Below are 21,587 nucleotides of genomic sequence, written 5' to 3'. Positions count from 1 at the left end.
AACCATTTGAGTGGCATTTATTTTGACAGAGTTCTCTTCAAACCTAAGCTTCTTATCATGTCCGCCCACCAAAAGTAAGCTTTTCAGAAAACTGTATGAGAGGCAATACAGGTTCCTATCATCTGATGCGTGATAGATGATATTTCATTAAATATGTGACCAACATGCCGACCAAGTGCCCTCATGTTCCCCAGCCTCTACACTCAGCCACAGTGTCTGCTGTTCTGTTTTCTTTACACCATTTGCACATTCACGTTTCTGTCTCTTTCTTGTGTCCAGGTACGGGAAACCATTTCTTTACTAGTTGTGTTTCCGTCATTTTTTGTATTTTGTGTGTTAGTCTACCTTGTGTGGCAGGACTGGAAGACTCTAATGTCAGTAGCATGGTAATTGGCTTTTCAGTGAGAGACTCTTTCTAAGATACTGCCCACATGCTCCTGGTAAAATATTGCATTGGTTTTTGGGGATGCTTTCCCACAGAGCTTGGCTGGAGTATTTTTAGACTTCAGTCTCTAAGTGGTGGTCTGAGAAACAACACTTATGGGAGCGACACTCCCTTTTCACGACTGATCCCCCACCTTTTTTCTTCCCATTTAGCCCATTCTCTTTTCCCTCTGCTTCATGTGTCTCCACACTAGCTTGTCCAAACCCTTCAAGGATTGCTTTAAGTTCATCTCAGAGGATAAATGTCAGAATGATGTTTGATGTAATCTGCATCATTAAAAGATTCATGATCTGTTTTATATATGAAGGCTTAGTGTCTCCGTGCTGGCAGCTAACTGATCCTTCCCAGGTGTTTCGATCGTTGTTTCCATATGTGTGCATATAGAAGCATCGCTCCTTGCTTCTGCTTTCTTGTTGAAGTGGAGCTATAGCAGCACTGTATGCACAGTTGCAAGGCCCCCCGCAGAATAATTCATTTGATGCTTTGATAAGTGATAATGGAACCAGTAAGGTATAATTCATATGCCCCAGATCTCTGTAGAGAGACTATGGCTTCCACAAAAGTGTCCCACTACCTCCTTGAGTACCCCCCTCTTTTAAGATTCTCTCGTCTGGTTGAAGAGGGACCATTTATTATTTAAATCCCTCCATAATTCATTCATTCTCCACCAATCCGTCTTCTGTTGCTCATTCATCATCCAGTACAAATTAGCATGAGCTCTGTATCTGTATGTCTCAAACCAGAACAGAGAAAGTAAGCAAGCAGAAAGGGATAGCAACAGCTCAGTCCAACAGAGATGGCTTGGTGCTTATTTCTGCAGTCCTCCCTGTGATGTGATGCTGTGTGACATATTGAGTTTAATTTGTAGCCTAAAGAACCAAACAGCTGTGGCCTATTTTGTTTAGCTGTTGTTCGGGTGATGTCACCATTTCTGCCTAGTAAGGCTGTCTTGCTCTCGGCACTTGGTGTGAGGATGTCAGGAGCATTTCACTAAGCTGCTGATGAGGAGGGCAGGGGTTGTGGAGCCTTTAGATTAATCTGATAAGTCAACCGAAGGCATCTATTTACGACTGTTAAAAATTCACACATGCCTCATTGCTATATTGGACATTATTTATTTTTATATAATGAATAATGGTTAAACATTAGGCATTGGATAGGGATGTTTTGGAGGATTGGGTAGTACTACATTGTCTTAATTGTAAAAGAATTTATATTGGCCATTAGTATTTTAAAGGGATGGTTTACCCATACGGGATTTATTTGCCTGAGTGAGAAGATGTGGTTTCAACAGAGAAATATGAAAGAAATATGAAAGGTGTTTTCTGTGGATTACCCAGAGTAACTGGCTCTTTGTTTCTGGAAAACAATGTTGCTTTTTAATTTTTTAAATGTAAATTTCCAGTGCTGTGAGCGCCACTTCCATTTTATTTCGGTGGAAGCGGACACAATAAAAAATAAACAAACAAATGCACTAAAACAAAACACGATGAAACAAAAATCCTTTTACATTTTCTGAGCAGCTTTGGACAACATTATTAAGCTACGTTAAGGGTATTGTTTCCAAATCAAGAATGAAATTTTCACATATCAATTCAATTTATTTATTTATATAGCACCTTATACAATCACCCAGAGCCTGAACCCCTGAGCAAGCAGACAGTGGCAAGGAAAAACTCCCTTTTAACAGGAAGAAACCTTGAGCAGGACCCGACTCACAAGGGAGAACTATCCTGCTGATAGTCGGCTGGGTGAAGGGGGGGAAGAAGAGGTAGACAGGACAGAGAGGATGAAAGAGAGAGAGAGAAACATACATGCAATGAACATCATAAATTACAAAGGACAAACATGACAGGTTGTTATAATTGGAATTCTGAAGACTGTGTATTGTATGTTATATGTTGTGTACGTTAGTTATAATAGCACTACATAGAAGAACAACATGGACAGATGTTACGTTAGTTGAGCAATAAGCACGTTTTTATGAGTGCAGTTGCTTACAGGCACGAACACAAAAAACTCGATTCTGTACAATGGTTGCTTCATTGGTTTATGCACTATTTATTTGCTCATATAACCTGTGCAAAACTGGATTTGAATTGAGTGGAATATTTTTTTTCATCTAATGTAATATTTTATATTTAATTATTTAATAATTAATAACATTTGATTTTCATTTTATTCAGTTTTAAATTAATTACATTTTTCATTGGTAGGGACACTTTCATCAATCCAAATCTGTGCCGATGAATTTGGATGCCCAATACGTGTACTCTTTCCTTCTCTAGAAAAGAATTCAGTTCAGTTCAGTTCAATTCAATTTAATAGTGCCAAGTCGCTGTAAGGTCCAGACCATATTAATATACAGAAACCAGCATTCCCCCCCTGAGCAAACACTTGCCCACAGTGGCAAGGAAAAACTGCCTTTTAGCTGCTAGGATCCTTTGAACAGAAACCGGTTCTAGGTGGGCAACCATCTGCCTCGTCTGAGAGAGTCTAAGCCTAAGCCTGGCATAACTATACGCTTTATATCAAAAAGGAAAGTTTTAAGCCTGTTCTTAAATGTACAGAGGGTGTCAGCCTTTGACACTGAAAGTCTTCCAGACCAACCCTCCACTTGGGTTTTGTTAATGAACTCTGAAACCACCTACATGACACTGATTTGCCTCCACCATAGTTCAGCACTGCAGTGGGTTCAGTTTGCATACCTGCTCCTTCCTGCTGCACAGGCCTCAGCACGCCAGGAGAGTCTCGACAGAGCACATAGACATAACATTACCAGTGATGAAGGCTGGACCCTCACTGCTTAAATATGTCCTGACATTCCACCTCTATTCATCATGCTTATTGATAAGGCTTCTGTTTTCTGTTTCCACAGATGCAATCAATGAAAGTAATCTAGGTAAGTGGAATACTATGAGTTTAATGGAGGTGATCTCTCAAGATAACAAGAAAATTGTCATTTTATTGATATATTGCAGTGTGATATATTTCTACTAATGGCAGCATTAAAACCACTTCTGCTATTACTATTAGTAGTAGCGGTTTGATCGTGGAGGTTTCTTCCAATCTTCGTGTTTCCTTTTTAAGTTGATCAACATGGTGTATGGTGATGAACCTTGCAGTGACACATTTAAGTGTGGTCCTTCTCTTTCGCTTGCTTGCTTGGTCTTCACGTTTGTTTTGTGGCATTAAGCTGTGATCAGAGTGCTGACTCACCCACCTGGTCTGTGGAGTTCTCATACCTGTTGGCAGGCTCACTTTCCTGTGATACAAAACATTAGCATACTCAGTGCAGATATCTGTATTTTTTTTTTATTCTTTATTTCTGTCATTTTCTAAGAATGGTTTGACTGATTCATTTTTTCTTTTTTATTCCTTTTTTTTCAGGACCAATATCAATTATTAGTAATCAAGGAAACTCATAATCGATATTTGAAATGAATATACATTTACAATAAAAGTAACTTACGAGTGATGCAATGTACAGTAACCATATCCAATTTACTCAAGTACCGTACTTAAGTGCAAGTTTGAGGGCTTTATTTGAGTATTCTCATTTTCTGTTGCTTGAAGGTAAGATAAGTTAAGATAGGCCTTTATTAGTCTCGCTGTGGGGAAATTCACTACATTTAAGAGAGAGACAAATATCAAATTATCACTACAAAATATAAATACTATTATATATTACTCCTATTATAACAATTATGTTTTAAATCAGTTCATTTTATTTGAAAAAAATGCTGATATGGATAATTGGGAAAATGATGAGTATTGGGATGATTATGATGATCTGATATATTATTTTATACGGTTATATTGTGAAGCCATCTCTACTACTGCCGCCACCTCTTAGAATTTTGCTTTGTAATCAAAATTCAACCCTAAAACCAGTACTTTGTTGGGACATATTGGTCATCTTCTCACACAAAGGTCAGGCTGGGGTTTGGATGCTTTCAAATGTAGTTTGTGTCTCTAACTTTGCTATATTTGTCTCTGGTTGTGCCAGTTGTTCTCACCCAAGCATGTTTTGTGCTAAAAAGGAAATACACAGTGCCCAGTAACAAGAGGGAAATAATTAGTGAAGGAAGTGCGTTGCACTGGCCTAGTGACCTAAAGGTCAGTAATTGATAAAATGAACCCAAACAAAACTATAGCCTCAGGTCTGTTTGAAGCTGAAATTTGGCAGTACTAGTTGGGTTCAGTCTGTTCAGGTCTTAAATATGGTACTACAGGCTGGATCTCAATTTTAGGCACACTATCATCACTTGGAATACATGGTTATTTAGTTGTTTTCATGAAAGGAAAATGTCCAGGTATTTCTCAGGATCTCTGTCATAACCTAGTACCCAGACAGGTAGGTATGTGCCTGTACTGATTATAATGTATGATTAACACAGTGATACAGGCTGTGGGCTACAGAATGGAGGCATGTCACATTCCTGTGTTCCTGTGTACCTACTGCAGGGAAGAATGTTCCTGGGCAAACCAGCCTGAGTGCTGCCTCCTAATAATTCTCAGTGTTTGCCGTAATCCGCTTGAAGTGTGAGATGTGTGGGGTTTACTGCATGAGGAAATTTCACACAGTATTAGGTATGCAGTGAAATTATATTTATGCTTATATTGATGGATTACATGGTTGCTGTTCTGTATGATGTGGCTGTTCTATAGTGCAGACTTCAAGGTAATATATGACATGTTATGTACAGTTTTATTTTGATACTTTGAGCTGACCGCGGGCGTAATATCTTATTGATTTTTCAGTAAAACCATATAACTAGCTCAAGAAAGCTTTTAAATTTTCCAAATTAGCATTTACCATAAATATGAGCCAAATGAAAAAAGGGTTTCTTTTAGTAATTACAAGTAGTATATGGGTTGTGGAAGCACAGATACACAGTTCACACACATTACACACATTATTACATGGAGCTGGCAGGGTTGAGGGAACAGGGCAGCAGACACAATATGTATAATGTGCATTCGCTACCTCGAGCTCAAGGCCTTATTGCTCAATGAAGTCCATGAGGACATGGTGGCCGCACTAGCATGGCGAAGAAGTGGGCTGCTGAATTGAAACATAGCAGTGTGAATCTGGAAGATGACCCCTGTCCTGAAAGGCCAGACATTGTCATAACACAGGAGACCAGTGAAAAGGTACATGACATGGGCTTGACAGATCGACAAAAAACACAGTGGTACATTGCCCCAGAGCTTTTCATCTCCCGTAAATGTGTCCACAAGGAACTCTGAATGACTAAGGTGTCAACTTGCTGGGTCCCTAAACTCCTAGGTTCTGATGACAGACAGATCTGGCATGACATGTCGAGGGACAAACTTGCCCTTTTGAGACGGATCCCTCAAAATTTCTACAGCAATTCTTAACTGTGGATGAGACTTGGGTTCACTTCAAACCAGAGCTTAAAGAATAATGAGAACAGTTTGAACACCAGGAGTTACCAGCTCCCGAGAAAGCCAAATCAGTGAACCCTGCAGGCAAAGTGATGGCCTCTGTTTTTTGAGATGCAAATGGAGTGCGACCTCACCTTGAGCCACCCAACCACAGGCCCCACAAACTCAGTAATGTCAGTTACGCAGTGATAGCTATCTAAAGTTGGCCAACGTTAACCATGGTACACTACTCGTCCTACCAGACCGAGTAAGGCTATAGCAACAACACCCTGGAGGGCGTTGACTGAACTTTTCAATTATAAGAGCAAGACTGTGTTATTTTTTCTTTAAAAGTTCCTTAGTCTCACCTTATCTGATGAAAGATAATGGGCAGATTTGTCAGTAATAAAAATAAATTTTACTTGGAGCTATGGAATTTACTGCCCTCATTTTTTAAATGTCTTGTGCATGCACCTTAACTGCTGACCGAGAAAGAAAATGTAACATATTCAATAAGCGTATGCCGCACAAAAAATATTCTGTGCTCATTACAGTACAGTTCAGCTCAGTGCAGTTTCTCATCATGTCACAACATTGATAGAACTCCGTTTACCGGGAACTTGCACATTATGCTGTAGGCCCTCCAAAGGATTGAGGTAAGACAGAGCGAGTCAGTTACCTCTTTGTCTCCACACTGAAATCAGTGTGACTGGCCTCTCCTAGTGTCCCTGCTTCCCTGATTAGAGGTCTCCTCAAGGCGTAATGACAGAATTGTGTTCCTGTCAGTTCCTGCTGCTCAGAGTGGGCTAATAGTCATGTTAGCCCACGCAGCATGTCATTAGCTCTCCACCCGTAGCCCAATGAGGGGCAAGTCTGTCATTTTGAGGCTAAATCACAGGGCAGGCAGGCAGGCCGGAGATCACAGTCACACCGGTGCTCTGAAGCTCCAGCGTATCCGCCCACCCGTCCTCGCTGCACTTAATATGCACTGACTTACACATACTGTATTAACACAGAGGAATTACTGCAACATTTGCTAGAGGAGGCAAATGGAAGTCAAAGAGAAACACTTTGATCAGTCGCTGATACAGAGATCATTCCATCAAAATCATAATTTGAAAACACACTGCTTATTTCTGACTGTGATTGGATGATTCATAGTTATCACTCCGATGATTAGCAGGCTTGCATAGCATCTATCAGAGCTTGGGCTAATCTGCTTTGATTATTAGCCTCTAAGCCTTACTTCCATGCTGGGCCTGTCGAGCACAGAGTGATGAGAAATTACACTCTCCTCATATTTGTATTAATCTATGTGTGCTTACTTGTCAAACTGATAATTGCATCTCCCATACATTTCACCCCTTCCAGAATGTATTTGCAGTGTTTACATTCCTTCACATTAACATGTAATAGCAAAGTGTATAAATCAGTTATAATCAAGTGATTTCCTTCAAGAATATGCTTTGCTTACATTCGTTTGGACGGCCTTACAAGCATGTAATGCCACTTAAAATCCTAAATCAGAAGTAAGGATGTTAAGCTAACCTTCAAACAAAATCAAAGTAATTATCCATTATCAATGCTGCATGTTTCAGGCCAGCTAAAACTATTAAATGAAATTGACATATAATCAATCTGGACACAGTGACAGCAGCTACAAGTAGAAATCTCCTCTCCAAATGAGTGAGAATTGTTTCAGGTGATCAGTTTCTGACCCGAACGCGCCTGGCTTGGCCTGGATCGTTTCATTTGATGTCAGCTGTCACGCGTACCGTTCATTCTGAAATAAGTCTGTTTGTGATCTCAGTTCATATGTTGATTTTGAAAATATAAGACTCTTAAAGATAGTGACATCTTTTCAAGTGGAATTCAGTAACTGCTGGACGAGCTTCGACATAAAAATCAGCAGCATGTATGAAGCATCTGTTACATGTATGCATGCCATATCGGAATCATTTTACCCTGTTTCTCTGCACAATAAAAACTTCTGCAGATTTTACAGCTTATTGGTCACAGTGGGCTTTTAATACCAACCACAACTTGCCCTGAAGCTGAAACTTCATGGGAAATAAGCTGAGCACGATATATTTAACACATTTCAGGCCTGTGGCTCCATAAGTAGATAAGCAGTGGATCCTTTTTTGATCCACGTGAGCCAGATCTTAGCGAAGCTGTGGGTCGATCCTTGAGTCGGGGGGACGAGCCGATAATTATGAGCGAGCGTGACCGTGTTATACAATACATGCGTAGCTTTACTCAGCGCCATGACCTTCTCCGCTGAGATTTGCGTCTGCCTAACTTTGCCCTTTAGTGGGGCATGTTGTGTAAGTGATGGGGCACAACGTGAATAACATTAGTATTTGCGCAACAGCCTGTGCTGAGTGGAGAGCTAACTGGAGCAGGAGAATGGCGCTGTTCGGCGAGGTTCACGGCTGTTATTCCTACAGGCCATGAGCGTGAAAGGAGCTAATGCCATCTGACAGTTCTGGAGCAAGAAGAGGAGGGCTGGACAGAAAAGGAGGAGAGAGAAGAGTGTGTGTGTATATGTTTTGGGGGGGTGGTGTTAAGAGATAGAGTGGGATGGAATGGGGGGTGGGAGTATGCGGTGGGGGGGGGGGTGTATGAGAGAAACAAGGGATGAACTAGATATGGACAAAGCAGGGATGAGGAATATGGGAGGGGAAGGGCTAAAGAGGCGACACTGTAGGGACCGCTATTGTTACCCGCTACAGAAAATGGCTTCTGAGTGCATCACTTCTTATCAGTGTGACATATATTAAAAGTCCAAATATCCTGTCTCAAAATACGCAGATGTGTGTGAGCTCAAAGCAGGAGCTGAAAGTCGCCGATCTTTTGGTCTTGGAAATCCCGTCACATACTTATCAGAGTGCAGCACATCCCCTGTGTGTTTGCACTGTGGGGCAGAGTCACTCATGGCTGCCATTTTGAAAATCTGCCTTTGAGGGAATTCCAGAAATGTTCTCAAAGCATCATACACACATTCCATCAAATCTTTCTCTTTCTTTCAGGTAGCACTGCTCACTCTGTTAATAAAGGAACGTTTCCGTTAGTGTTTTGTTTTTTCAGTCATAGAATGAGTTGTATTACTTAAACACTGACAGACAGACAAAAGATAAGAGAAGGAGGAGTGGCAGCAAAGCGATAGACAGCAGACAGATGGAGGGAAGAGGGAGTGGGAAGTGAGGTGGGATCCCACTGTAATTTGACAGGCTCCAGTCCCACTCAGGCTTCAGCAGCAGTTCTCTTGAAGGAGGCGTAGCAGACACCCTGCTGCCGACCTAACCTGTCATTACTGGCGTGGCAGAAAGACACAGATTCTACGTCCTGTTGAATCATCCTCCTTTAAAATGCACATTCAGAGATGCCAGATTTTTGTCCAAATGTGGCTTCATGGTACGTGGAGAGAAAACTGTCCTCAGATCTGCTGACTTCATTGCACAAGAAAAGTATGAAAACTTTATAAACCTACACAAAATCCTTAAATTTTACATGCTTTTCATGTTTTATTTTACATTTGTTTTCTATATGTTGCTTGCGTTTGATGTAGTCCTGAATCCTGAAACTTGGGCATCCTTAAATAGCACAAAAATACAGTGTTCAATTGTTTGTTTTTTTATTTACTACCCATAGCCAAAGATTTTAGTTGACGTGAGGAATATTTCTAGTAAACACGACAGGGCTCAATGGCTCAGGTGTTGCAGCTGTTGCCTTTTCATAACTGTTAACTTTCGATTCAAATGAGACGAAGGGGAGGAACCTTTGAGAGGCTTTTCCCTGGCAGCAGTGATAAACCTCTATCAGCTGCTGTGTGTAGAGGCTTCATGCCAGTAAGGTACATCAGGTTGGGGTGGTGTCTATGCTGTGAAGCTACCTCTAAAACCTGATTGTAGTGGGTTTTTGTTTGGACTTGCGAAAATAATTGTACAGCTAGTCTTACAAATATTTGGAACAGAGCTGAACTTCACCTACAAATATGTAGATAGACACAGAGATCCGAGAACATCGTTTTGTGTTTCTTAAAAGGACGTTGGATATTTGGTACCACAATCCCCGTAGTTTGGCTTTTGAGAGCTGGAGCAAGATCTGATGTGATCTGATCCAGAATAGTCAGCCACCGTGAGAAGAGAAACCACTCATTTTAACAGAAAGCAAACAACATGAAAGGTGGTGTTGGTTGTTTGGCAGCAGATAAGACGATTAGGAGTCAGACTTCCCTCAGCACCCTCCATCATTAAAGCTGCTGGCCCACATCTATAGATTATAATGGCTGTTCGTCTGCATCTCGGCTCACACATAGCTTCACTTTGATCAGCCTGTTGGTATGTGTGAGTGAACAAGTCAGCTCATGCTGCTTGCTCTTTGTGTGCTCGCATGGGGTTCATGTTTGTCTGATACTGCCCTCTGGTGGCAAAGTTTGGTGTTGCCAAAGCCCACAAGCACCCACTACCACACAGCCTTCTGATCATGTGATGATGGGACGTTTCCTTAAAGCTGCCACCAGTCAGTGACGGCCTTCTGTAATTTCTTAGCTTTTGCAGTCTGAAGTCTGAAGTGAAAAGGGTTTGCATTATTGGAGTCCAATGGCGTGAAATGTGAATTTGTGAAAAATACAAAATGGGGGAGTCCATCTTCTCCTCAGCCTTGTGACAGAAAGACACAGTTTAACCTTTGAACTCTTCTTATGCTGACTTGGCCCACTGTTTGTTGGTTAGATCAGCCATAGGAAAGTTAAGTTCTTTGTTTCCGTTATTTGAAAATATAATGCAAAATAAAATCCTCTGAGCACTGAGACAAATGTGGGCATAGCACACGGAAATTTCCTTTAAAGAAATAAATAAATAAATAAAAAATACAATGTTATTTTGCTGTGTTCAGGACGTTTCTAGGCCCAATGACTCTGAAGACAGATAACTGATTGCTCTGTTAAGTCTCATTCCCAGCTTGTCAGATAGAAATACATAAATAAAATTTGGGTTGGTGGTGATCTGATGATGAGAATGATACTTGACCAGCGACTGCATTTCTCCAGAATCACTTTGCAAACATCAACCAACAATTACAGCGTATCATACCCTCACTGTATAAATAAAACTGAAAACCTCTGGTTTTTGAACAGCAGTTTAAAGTCCTCGCTGCTGTCTTGACAAAACAATTGATCAATTAAATCAATAAAACAAATGAAACAGCAAGAACAAATCAGTGAAGTTTACGGAATAGGTTTGAAATAGAAATGAACACACATACATTTAAAAAGACATGTAAACACAATGTGATTAACCAGTGTAAAACAGAATTCTGAATACTAATGTGTGTGTGTGTGTACATATACATATTTGAATCTTCAGCCTACACCTTCCTCATCATATCATCGTCGGTGTTTGTCTGTCACAGTCTAAGAGCTGTTTCTGCATATGTCTATTTCGTGTATAAGCCATTTTAAGCATGTACTTAGTAACTCCAATCTACTGGCATTTTTCATGTCACTCTCATGTTTGAATAATCCTGTGGGTCCTAATTTTCATCAAATTTACAGCGCAAGTCAGAATGCAGTAGCACAATGTTATAAGCAAAAAGACATAACACTTAAGTGCCTTTTCCAGCTTTTTTTAGACTACAGTAATAAATGAAATGTTTAATGATCCTTTCTTATGCAGAACATAATGATAATATCAGTTTAATGGCAAACAATATTCAGTCATTGAGGTCATTTTGTGTTGCACAGGTTAAACTCATGTCAGCTCCATCTATAAGGCCAAGACTGGATTGGATTGGCAAAGTGGGGAACTTTGACTCTGAAAGTTGACCCTGGCTAAACTTTTGCTTCCACACAACAACAGGTGATCCAGGGTTTTGCCCCAAGGCCCCATAACAGGTTAATCTGGCTCCTTCCACCAAATAGTATACTGAAATAATTTGAGAAAGTGGAGTAGAATATGTTAAGAAATATCTCCCCATCAGATAAATTTAAAGGATGATAAATGGCTATTGAGGAAGGCTGGTGCAAGGGGGTGTTTGAGTGGTCATTAACTCCAAGATGGTTTCCAGGCCACCTCACTTTTATATGCCCTTTGGAAGTTCCGGGGAGAGAACAGCTGCATTGATCTGCTGGTTATCAGGGCTCCAAAAAGCAAATGCATCCGGGGGATGTAAGGTGGATCATTGTAAATCTAATCTGCAGGAGTGGACACGACCCGAAACGTTGAGGTCAACTCCCGTACAGCCGCGAGCAGCAGTAGCCTCATCACTGAGAGCACGGACAACAGAAGAGTCAGAAACCAACGCAACAACACGTGTAAAAACAGTCCATGTCTCCAGTGTTCTTTCTGCTGTTTATTCTTTTTAGAGACCTGGAAGAAAAGCTCTTGTTAAGAGACATTCTTGAAGGTGGTTTTGCTGGCCTTTACAGGCACGGTGAGGCAGCTGGTTTCAGGGTCCAGCCTCTGTATACAGATCTCAAAGTTCTCCAAGACAAAAAAAAAAAAAAATCATATCTTTTAACTTCTACCTAAAAAGTTAGTAAATGAGAGTTTCATATTAATTTCTCTCTCTTTGGCTCTTTGGCTCTTTGGTGTTATGTTTAGTATATTAAGTATAGGCAGTAGGACTAAGACTAAGGCATGGTGTAGGTCCGGTGCTATAAAAAAGCTTCTAATGCTACAAGAAGCAATGATTGTTGTCCTTTGTGAAAATATACTCTGAAAATAGATGGAAAATACATGCTGTGTCTTGCTTTGGGGACTCAGAATGTACATATGTATGTTTGGAGGAGAACAAGGGCAGTGTGGCTTATTCCTGTTTTTCTAGAAGCTCTTTGTCTGAGGAGTGGAGAGGTTTAGCCTGTGTGATGGTGTGCAGAGGGGGAGGGGAGCTCAAACAAAAGAAATGCCCTTTGTTACTCTAATGTTTAGGGAAATGCAGCAAACAAGACACTGAACAACACATTCGAGCTGACATTGAAACAGATTAGCATTTTAGCTAACAACTTATTTAAAAGGGCTTTGCTGCATGTGTGTCAGGAGCAAGAAAGCCCAGAACATAAAAACTAACATACTGTATCAGGAATGTTCAGGCTACCTGAGGCTGAATTAAAATCACATTTTCACTTTAAACATACTTCTCATGTCTGAGAAACAATACAACATGCTTTTAGGAGTTTAAGCCTTTTAATGTTGGTGTCAAATAATAGACGATTCCATGAAGTTTGACAGTCAGTTTGCCATGATTTCATCCTGTTTCTCTCGTTTGTGTTTTGTCAAGTTATCTGATTTTTCTTTAGTTTATTTTTGAGACTACACCTATTTCTTTATATAATCTTGTGTTGAATCTTAAATTACCGCAAACATATCTTTTACGTCTCATTATTATTATTTATCCATACCTTTGATGAGCCCAAATCAGTCAGCTCATACCATGCTACATAGGGCTGGGGCCATGTGACATTTCTCCATAGTGGTGCCACTGTGATATCTACTACCAGAATATTTTTCCCAGTGCCTTACCCTGAGGAATATTTATTTCAGTGTGAATCAAGAACTGCCTGATCGAAGTACTAGTATTCCATTTTTGATACTCTGTGCTATTGACATTTCAGTCAGTACCAAAGGTTTGAGGTCTAAATCCCATCCCTATGCAAGTATAGTTTGGACTCTAGTGTGAATGCATGTAATGTCCCTTTTTATATAAAATCATGGAATTGCAAAGAATGTTGTTAATTTCATGCAAAGTTGCATTGACAGCACAACAGTTACCATTTGGTAGCTTTTTTAACAGCTTGAAGCAGCTTTTTTTTTTTTAGCTTAGTCTAATGTTGATAATGAATGATCTAAATTTCTAATTTATTTGAAAAAATGAAAATGTCGTCCCTATTACTTCTATGTAAACATATCGGTAACTGGCATCTACTGTAATTGGATCAAGAAAAAAAGATCTAAAAGTGAAGTTTTTTTTTCAATATGAAGTAGAGGAGGTGTTATTAGCATTTTAAGATGTTCTACATGTCCTGACAAGTGGTCCCCAGCCTCGAGCACAGTGTCAGGTAGTGCCTCTCACCACATGACAACAGATAATCAGCAGAGCGCCAGTGCTGCGCTGGCTCCAGTTGACGTCAAGGTTAAAGGCAACATGGCTGATTATGCCGTTCATCTTCGCCACATGGCAGGAAAGGTGCTAAGGTCAAGGGGGACATATGGCACCCTCCCTTCTCTCCCCCCTGCACGGATCAGGTTTGATTTCCTATTAGTATTGACAAGCAATGTTATGCCAACCAGACTGAAAATATGTCAACAATGTCTGCTTCTGAATTCTGCTGCTATGAGGAATGTAATGGTAAATGGACAACGGATAAATGTTGGGACCTTGTGTCACAAACTTCTGTCATCATTTATGCTGGGCTGAAGAATGGCAAGAATCTCCATGTATACAGTAGGTTTAGATTGATTTACTCTCCCATATTCCCTAGTCATTAACTCTTGGTGAACTGTAAAGAATTTTCATGCTCAAGTCTGCATATGAACATGTATCCAATTACAGCACCTTGACCAGGTCCATCCTGTAAGCACTGCCTTTGACACAGTGACATATGGTAGCAGACTCTAATGGCATTAGTGTAAAGTAAACTGGGAGACGGCGAGACTGCCCTTGATCACACCAACAGGTTAGTCGTGTCTTCATATTTCTACCTGCTTACCAACTTGGACGGCGTGACAGCTCAACTGCTGTTGATAATTAATGATGCCTTGTGGCATGCCTCAGTTTTCTCTCTGCTTCAATGCATTCACACGAGCCATCTCTCTGTGTTGCATTTGAATGTGAAAAGCTTCTTATATGTGACTTAGCGCGGACCGGGTCATTAGCATTCACATGGGGGGTTGGGCCCCAGTGGGTGGGGTGGGGTGCTGCTGCTGTGAGAGTGAACAAGTGGTATTAGTAGGGTGGAGCTTCAGAGAGGGTGGGCTGGGGGACTGGTGGAATGATCAGGACAGGCTTGTCCACTGTGGTGTGGAGTGAAGATCAGGTAGAGGAGAGGCTGCTGGTACACAGAGCATCAGGTTGGGCAGTAGAGTTGAGGGTGTGGCACACTGGTGAAACACTGGATGCTTCTCACTATGATCCCCTAACCAGGCCACTGGAGGGGATGAAGGAAGAGAACCCACTGGATGGTAAGATATCTCTGTAGCTCTCACATGTTTAAATCATGTCAGAAGTTTTGAATATCAGCTTTCCTTCAAGGTGAATTTCAGTTGGATGGCCAGTGGAGTCAAAGGTCTGAACAGGAAATAGGTGGATTTCTAGAACCATGTTTGGAAGAGCTGTATTTTGTTTGTGTTTTTTTTCCAGTACTTAGTTTCTTTCCAGGCATTATGATACCCGAGTTTCAGCAGAACCAAAGTAAACTTTTTACCGTAGTTAGTACAATACAAACAAAACAATAATAATAATAAAAATGAAAGAAGCCAAAGCTGTGAATATGCTAACTGTTGGCTAACACCAGCAGTTGCACAAGAACATTGTGGCAAAATCAGGAGCTACCTGGTCAAAGAAGAAGAGCATAAATCTGATCATTTTGATGCTAGCATTCAGTACTTGACAGTTTTCCACACATTTTAGTGATCTCATAAAAAAAAGCACTGGGCCTCAGTTCTACCTCTAGCTTTTGTAAAATGCAGAGGTTCATCAAACATCAGAATTACTTTTAACATAAAAGTGATGTCTTCTCATGGCTTATTCTGTTTGACAAACATTAAAGCAAGAAAACTATTTTTTAACAGTGTTAAAAAGGTGATATTTTTTCTTTACATTACATGTTAGACTATATTAGTCTATTGAATTGAATGACATGGGGATAGAGGGGAGACATTCAGTGAAAGTTGTGAGCAGAATCGGACACAGAACAAATTATGCTGGCACCGGTATGAAATAAAAACACTAAAACAATACGTTGCACTACATTGTATACGTTCCTCTCAGTATGTTTGGTTACCAGCAGTACACGACCCTCAGTCCATGAAACATCAGTGTGGTTAAGAGTACAAATTTAGAATACAAAATTTACTTGCAATTGTTAATTGCTATATCCTTGACATCACATCAGGTCATGTGTATTTTATTTAAATTCAAAGAAGTCCACTTAGGGAAATTTTCCTCAAGCAAAGGTTCAAAACATTATTATAATCTAAATTGTGTTAAGTCAATCCCCTGTATACTGTATATCTGTGTGTAGTCAACAACTAACTGTCAAATCAAATTACGGAAGTGCAATTCTATAATATTTAAACAAACTGAACCTTCAACTTTCATTTTTCTTTTGTTTTCTGTAAAACGATAACTGATCGTTAAGTCTCATTTGTCAAATAATGATGGTTTAGGTTGGTGTTTGTTTGATGACTCTGACACTCAACAGTCTTTCTCCAGAATCATTAACTGGTGTGTTTAATCAATTTTCCTTTAATAGTCGCTACAGTATTGATATGAGACATACTGGTTTGGATTTTTGAAGAATTAACATGTAAGGGCCTGTCTATCAAAATTTAACGTCTTTCAATAATTTATTTGTTATTGATCCGTGACCTTAGCATAAGACCAAAGAGGACAGTATTTTGTGTTGAGCGAATGATTCGCGGTTGCCATCCATGTTGGACCACTGAAGCTCCTGGAAGGTGACAGGAACAGAAAGTAGATGGGACTGTCTTACTGGTCGTCAGCTCCATTGGCTTTCAACTGTGCTCAGTTTGTAACCAAGCAAGCTGTGTAACTTTAGCTTTTACCTTGGTCCCTGTTGCACTAAGTGATGCAATTAGTTAATGTCTGTGTGTTTTGTCAGTTTGAATCTGTGTTTATGCTTGGACGTGCACTTTGGTCCTCCTCAGAAGTGCCAGAGGCATAGTTGAGGGGAGGGGAGGCTAATTTAGGGAAGGGCGGGGAGGGGGTGATGAGGAGTAGTATTGTTGAACAGCATCAAAAATAGGACTATCAGTTCCACTCAGATAACCCCTAGCTGTCATTGGACCTCAAGCCAAGCCGTGACCCCGGGGCTTGAACTCTGCGGTCATGTGATCAGGCAGTAAAGTGACCAGTGGTGTTGCTCTCTCTGGCTGTGGTCAGAGAGGGGCAGGCTGTCGAGGAAAGAGGTTGGTGGGAGAGAGAACAGAGAGCGAGAGAGAGGCAGAGAAAGAAAAGAGTCATGAGGCGACCAGGCCCAGTAACTTTTCTCTAGCCGAGTCCAGCGTGAATGGGGTCCAGGCAGACTGGGAGAAGCATGAAATGGATACATGGGAAGGTAAGGGTCGCTTGCAAAGCAGGCCTTTGCCTTGTTGTAGCGAAACATATTTAAATTCGCCATAGTTTTGTGTGAATGGGAAAGGAGAATTGTTTGTGGTTAATCGGAGGATATTTTCTTTTAATGCGTTTGTTGTTTGATTGGGGGGATAATTTCTGTTTCTTTTGTTATACTGGTGTGTTGCTTCACATCCAAGCAATTTCGGCAGTAATATATTTGAGAAACAAGTCATTATATTGCCTTGAAATTACAATAATGAGTAGAATAGAAATACTGAAAACAGCCCATTTAGTTTTGGAGTCATCCCGGTCTCAAGATCCTCTTTGCAGTTTGAATAAACAAATACTACTTTGCTTTTAGATTTGTGCTTTATTTGATTGTGTTAGCACTTTATGCTGAGAGTTTGTTAATGATTCTCAGGCCAGACTAATGAGCAGAGATATCCCAGCTTTTCACAGCAGTCCCCGCGATCGATGCCTTCAAGTGCTTTGTTTATGTGTGTGTTATGACGTATGTCGTGCGGTGGTGAATTGCACACTGTGCCTCCATATATATTGATCTTTGGTATGTGGCTGTGGTTTGCATACAATCAGCAGTGTTGCTATGATGAGAGTCACCCTGCTGGCCAGTCAGCATAAGCCCAAAACTGAGAGTGTTTTCACATAATGTAAATCCTCCCTCTTTGCTCCTTTCTTATTTTTTTAGATTTCGTGTTGTTGTGAACTGAGAAACAGTTTCACATTAAAAGCATTTTTTCAGATGCGTGACTGTTAAGTGGGTGATCCTTCCTTGAACTTTTTTGATGATGCTCTCCCAAAATTGCTTTTTACTCATCACTCTTTTGTGCTTCATTTGGCTTTTTTTTTGTGAATGGTCTTTAATGTTGGAATTAAATAACCATTTTATTGGTGGTTTTGGACTTCACCCCACCCAGAGCACCCACCAAACCTCCCACCTCTCCCTCCATTCCACTTGTTTTGCAGGAATTTGGAATGTGATCCTTTCTTACTCTTAAGATGTAGTCTACATGGCTGAACAAAGTGACTCACCAAAATGCTCTGGACTGCTCATCACTGCTGCATGTCCCTTGATAAGGCTTTATCTCACTGTTTATTGATTGTACAGTTCTCTTAAATCATTCTTCTAGTAGCTTGCTAATCCTCGACAAATATCTGGTAGCATGTCCTTCATTTGATATTTTCCTTCAAGGACTTTGGAGTAGCATGTGGAGGAACCATGTTACTGTATTCATCCCCTCCCCCTCATGTTAATCCCTAAACCAGCAGCCATGTTGGTTGTTCTCTAGATGAGGGAGGGTTAACTCCACACTTCCATTGCTGTAACTCACCATATCACCTTAAGGCTGCAGGAAGCCTTGTAGTTTTTGACTTTGTTGTGTATTTTAGAAATGTGTTAGTTCAGAGGAAATATAGGAAATAAAGCATAAGATCTAAGCAGAAAGGGAAATGGAGGGTGAGAGCTTGTTTATGTGGATGTAGATGCAGTGGACAGAAGCTGTGTGAAGATCAATAGTAACAGTGGGGGAGGTTGGGGACTCCTGTGACTCTGTAATTCTGTCCTATAAATAGCCAATGACAGAGGCTGCTCATTCCAGCCATGCATGCTCCTTTTTCCTCCTTTCACTGAAATGTATCCATCTCCTCGGCCCCAGCCTTGTCAAACCAGGCATCAAGTCCATCATGTTGCGGATCTTTGTCTTTCGAGGGTGTGTTATTTCAACTGCCCTGCACCCTCCCCCAGCACACACACTCACACATGATTGAACTTCTGCTGTTAGCTCCTTGCTAATTTTTAGGGAACAAGATGTCTGTTTAACAGAATTAACTGAGGCACAACAAGCATTTAATGATTAACAATTTAATGTTTTGGTCCTTCCTGTACAGTAAATATCAATAAGAGTTCATCCTGCTGGCTCTATGGTCTCTGGGAAGTCCCCTCTCGTTTATTAAGAGGAGGCACAACATCCATTAACAGCACTTTTATATGAGTGTGTATCACAAAGCTGGGGCTGTAAAACTCACCACATGGTTCATATTAGCTTGTGCTGACCTGACATTAAACAGGAGCCCCCCGCCCCATTCCCCCCCCACCCCCAAAAAACCGGTTTCTGCTGTCTTTCTAAGCAAATGTTCTGCAAACGAAAGAAGGGAGAGGACACAGGCCCATACAGTGATGTCTGACACACATCATTTCCTCTGTCTTTATGTTAATCAAAAACAATTTATGGCACCAAATTTATGGAATAAAACATCAACTTTAACTTCAACTTTAAAATAACATCAACATTTTCAACAGATAGCAGCCCTAATATGTTCTGTTGGATCAAAGCTCGTTACTTAAATAGGTGTAAATGTATGCATATAGGAAGACTCCTCACCGAAGTTCTTGAAATACAGATCTAAATTCTTATTTGGAATAAGAAAACATTTAAATGACCTATCCAGATGCAAACAGAGCTGAGACAGTGAACCAGACTCCTACAGTCGAGGCATTTTCCCACATTATTTAACAAAGTACCATCACGTGGCTGACATTAGCATATCATTAATATGTAGCCTATCTTTGGTGTGGTATTACTCAATGCTAATGATTCAGCCTGTAAGCCTGGGTGTATGTTATCAAGACAGCAATGTTAACTGGTCACCATTGTCTCATGGATGAGCCCGATCTGCAACTGCATGCACGTAACTTTAAAGATTAGCATCACAGTGTGGGCTGCCAGGAATGCTGGATTTGAGTCAGAGAGGGTCTTAAGATGCCTTTAACCTCTGTGAATGTGTTAGATGTGTGTCCATGTACATACCAGTCATAGTCTTGGGGTCGAATGCTCCCTCCTTTTACCCCCAGGTAGGGAAGATAAGTTTCAGAGGAGAAGGAAGAGATATGAGAGGGAAAAAGGGGAAGAAGAAAGGCTGAGAGGGATGGGGGGGGGGGGGGGTGACAACAGCGGAAAAGTACAGCAGATTCCTCCAACCCCCGCTCCCTGTCTCAGCTGGGCATGATTGTGATGGAAAGCCCGAGACAAAACCTAAAGAGAAAACCCCTTCAGCAGCAGGCCTTGTTACTCTGTCAGCTGCTCAAAAGGCTGCTTTACACCACACATCTGCCTTTGTGCGTGCACGGTATGGACAATAGGGAGATTTGGCCATGATACATCTCTGTTCTCAGCGTGATGCAGCTCACAGCAGGTCAAAGAGATGGTGAAACCCGGGCACTGTTTAAACTGGCACCTTCCCAGAGAAGGTGGGGGACAAAGCCAAGCAGCAGCAGTAGCATTCTGTGTGGGTTTTTTTGGGACAGAACTCAACTATTTTCAGCCTCAAAAATTCATGGTGCTCTTGTGTGAAATGAAAAGGCTGTTTTGTTTTTTTTTTTTCTAGTTCCACATAACAAGTGATGCACGTCTTACTCAATCAGCTGGGTTACAGTGAACATTTGCTGGAACATATTGGCAGCTGGGGAAAACAAGAATGCTGTTTGTCTTTGCCATTGACAGGGGCTTAAAATGCTTGACTTGCATTTCCTGGTTTGTGTTAAAGTTTGGAATGAAACCCAGGCTGACCCCTGGGAAACAATGCAGCCTTTAATGGGCCTTGGGGAGGGGTGACACAGAGCATCGGGGGTTCCTTCACCCAAGCTGGAGAGAGAAACAGAGGGTGGAGTTCAAGATGAAGCAGTCCTTTTATAACTATCGTCACCTGGGGGGCGGGGGGAGGTTTGCGATCAATCATTTATCAATTTTCTCAGTTTTGGTAATATAGAAAAGTTGCACCAGATTTGCACAATGTTTCAGTCTCATTCACAATTCTTAATAGTGGGAACATCTTTCCAGATGTGATCCTCTTATAATCAGGTAACCTTATTAACAATCTAAATTTGAAAAATCGAAAAATTCTTGAGCAGTCAACCTTACATGCATACAACCTTCTCAAACCTGTATAAACAAGATATACTAAAAGCTATGTGCGAGCATTTACAGTGCTAAAATAATGAACCAATTAAAATGGTATTTCAGCATTTTTGGTTTGCATTTCTATAAAGAAGGAGGACTTAGAGGCAGCGGAATGGTCAGATACCCTGAGATACCCTGACTTTTCCCTGTACATGAAGCTCCTAAAACATTGCCATGATGCAACCCGTAGCATATTTTGTGAGACCCTCCCTACCTGATCATCATCCACGCCTTTCAAACTCCATGTGCCCATTTGTAATACAGGTTTTCTGATAAAAGATGTTAAGTCTCCAAAGCTAAGCTGAGGTGAGAGTGTCTTGTCATCTGCAGAACACATCATTCATTAGGATGAACTGTTCACAGGCAGAGTAGTAGACCGAGCTTCATGTTGAATGTTTAAAGTAATGTCCGTTGTACTTTAAAACATAGGTCTCTGTTATGGAAAATGGAAAAGTTCCACAGCAGGGCTGTTAAGAATA

The 21,587-nt window shown here is 40.9% G+C and overlaps 1 protein-coding gene across 1 annotated transcript in view; it reads left to right on the top strand.

Annotated features, from left to right (window-relative positions):
* The window catches only part of LOC124057604 (nuclear receptor subfamily 6 group A member 1-A-like), an 80,815-nt gene that overhangs the window by 43,206 nt on the left and 16,022 nt on the right, over nt 1–21,587 (top strand). Inside the window, exon 3 of the mRNA XM_046386015.1 lies at nt 3,324–3,347. Within this exon, the coding sequence (XP_046241971.1) occupies nt 3,324–3,347 (24 nt within the window). The remainder of the gene's footprint in view (nt 1–3,323; nt 3,348–21,587) is intronic.

The sequence above is a fragment of the Scatophagus argus genome, chromosome 4 (assembly GCF_020382885.2).
Source record: "Scatophagus argus isolate fScaArg1 chromosome 4, fScaArg1.pri, whole genome shotgun sequence".
In the NCBI taxonomy this organism is placed as follows: domain Eukaryota; kingdom Metazoa; phylum Chordata; class Actinopteri; family Scatophagidae; genus Scatophagus; species Scatophagus argus.
The sequence above is the reverse complement of the archived record's forward strand: the minus strand, read 5'-3'. Positions and strand labels throughout refer to the sequence as shown.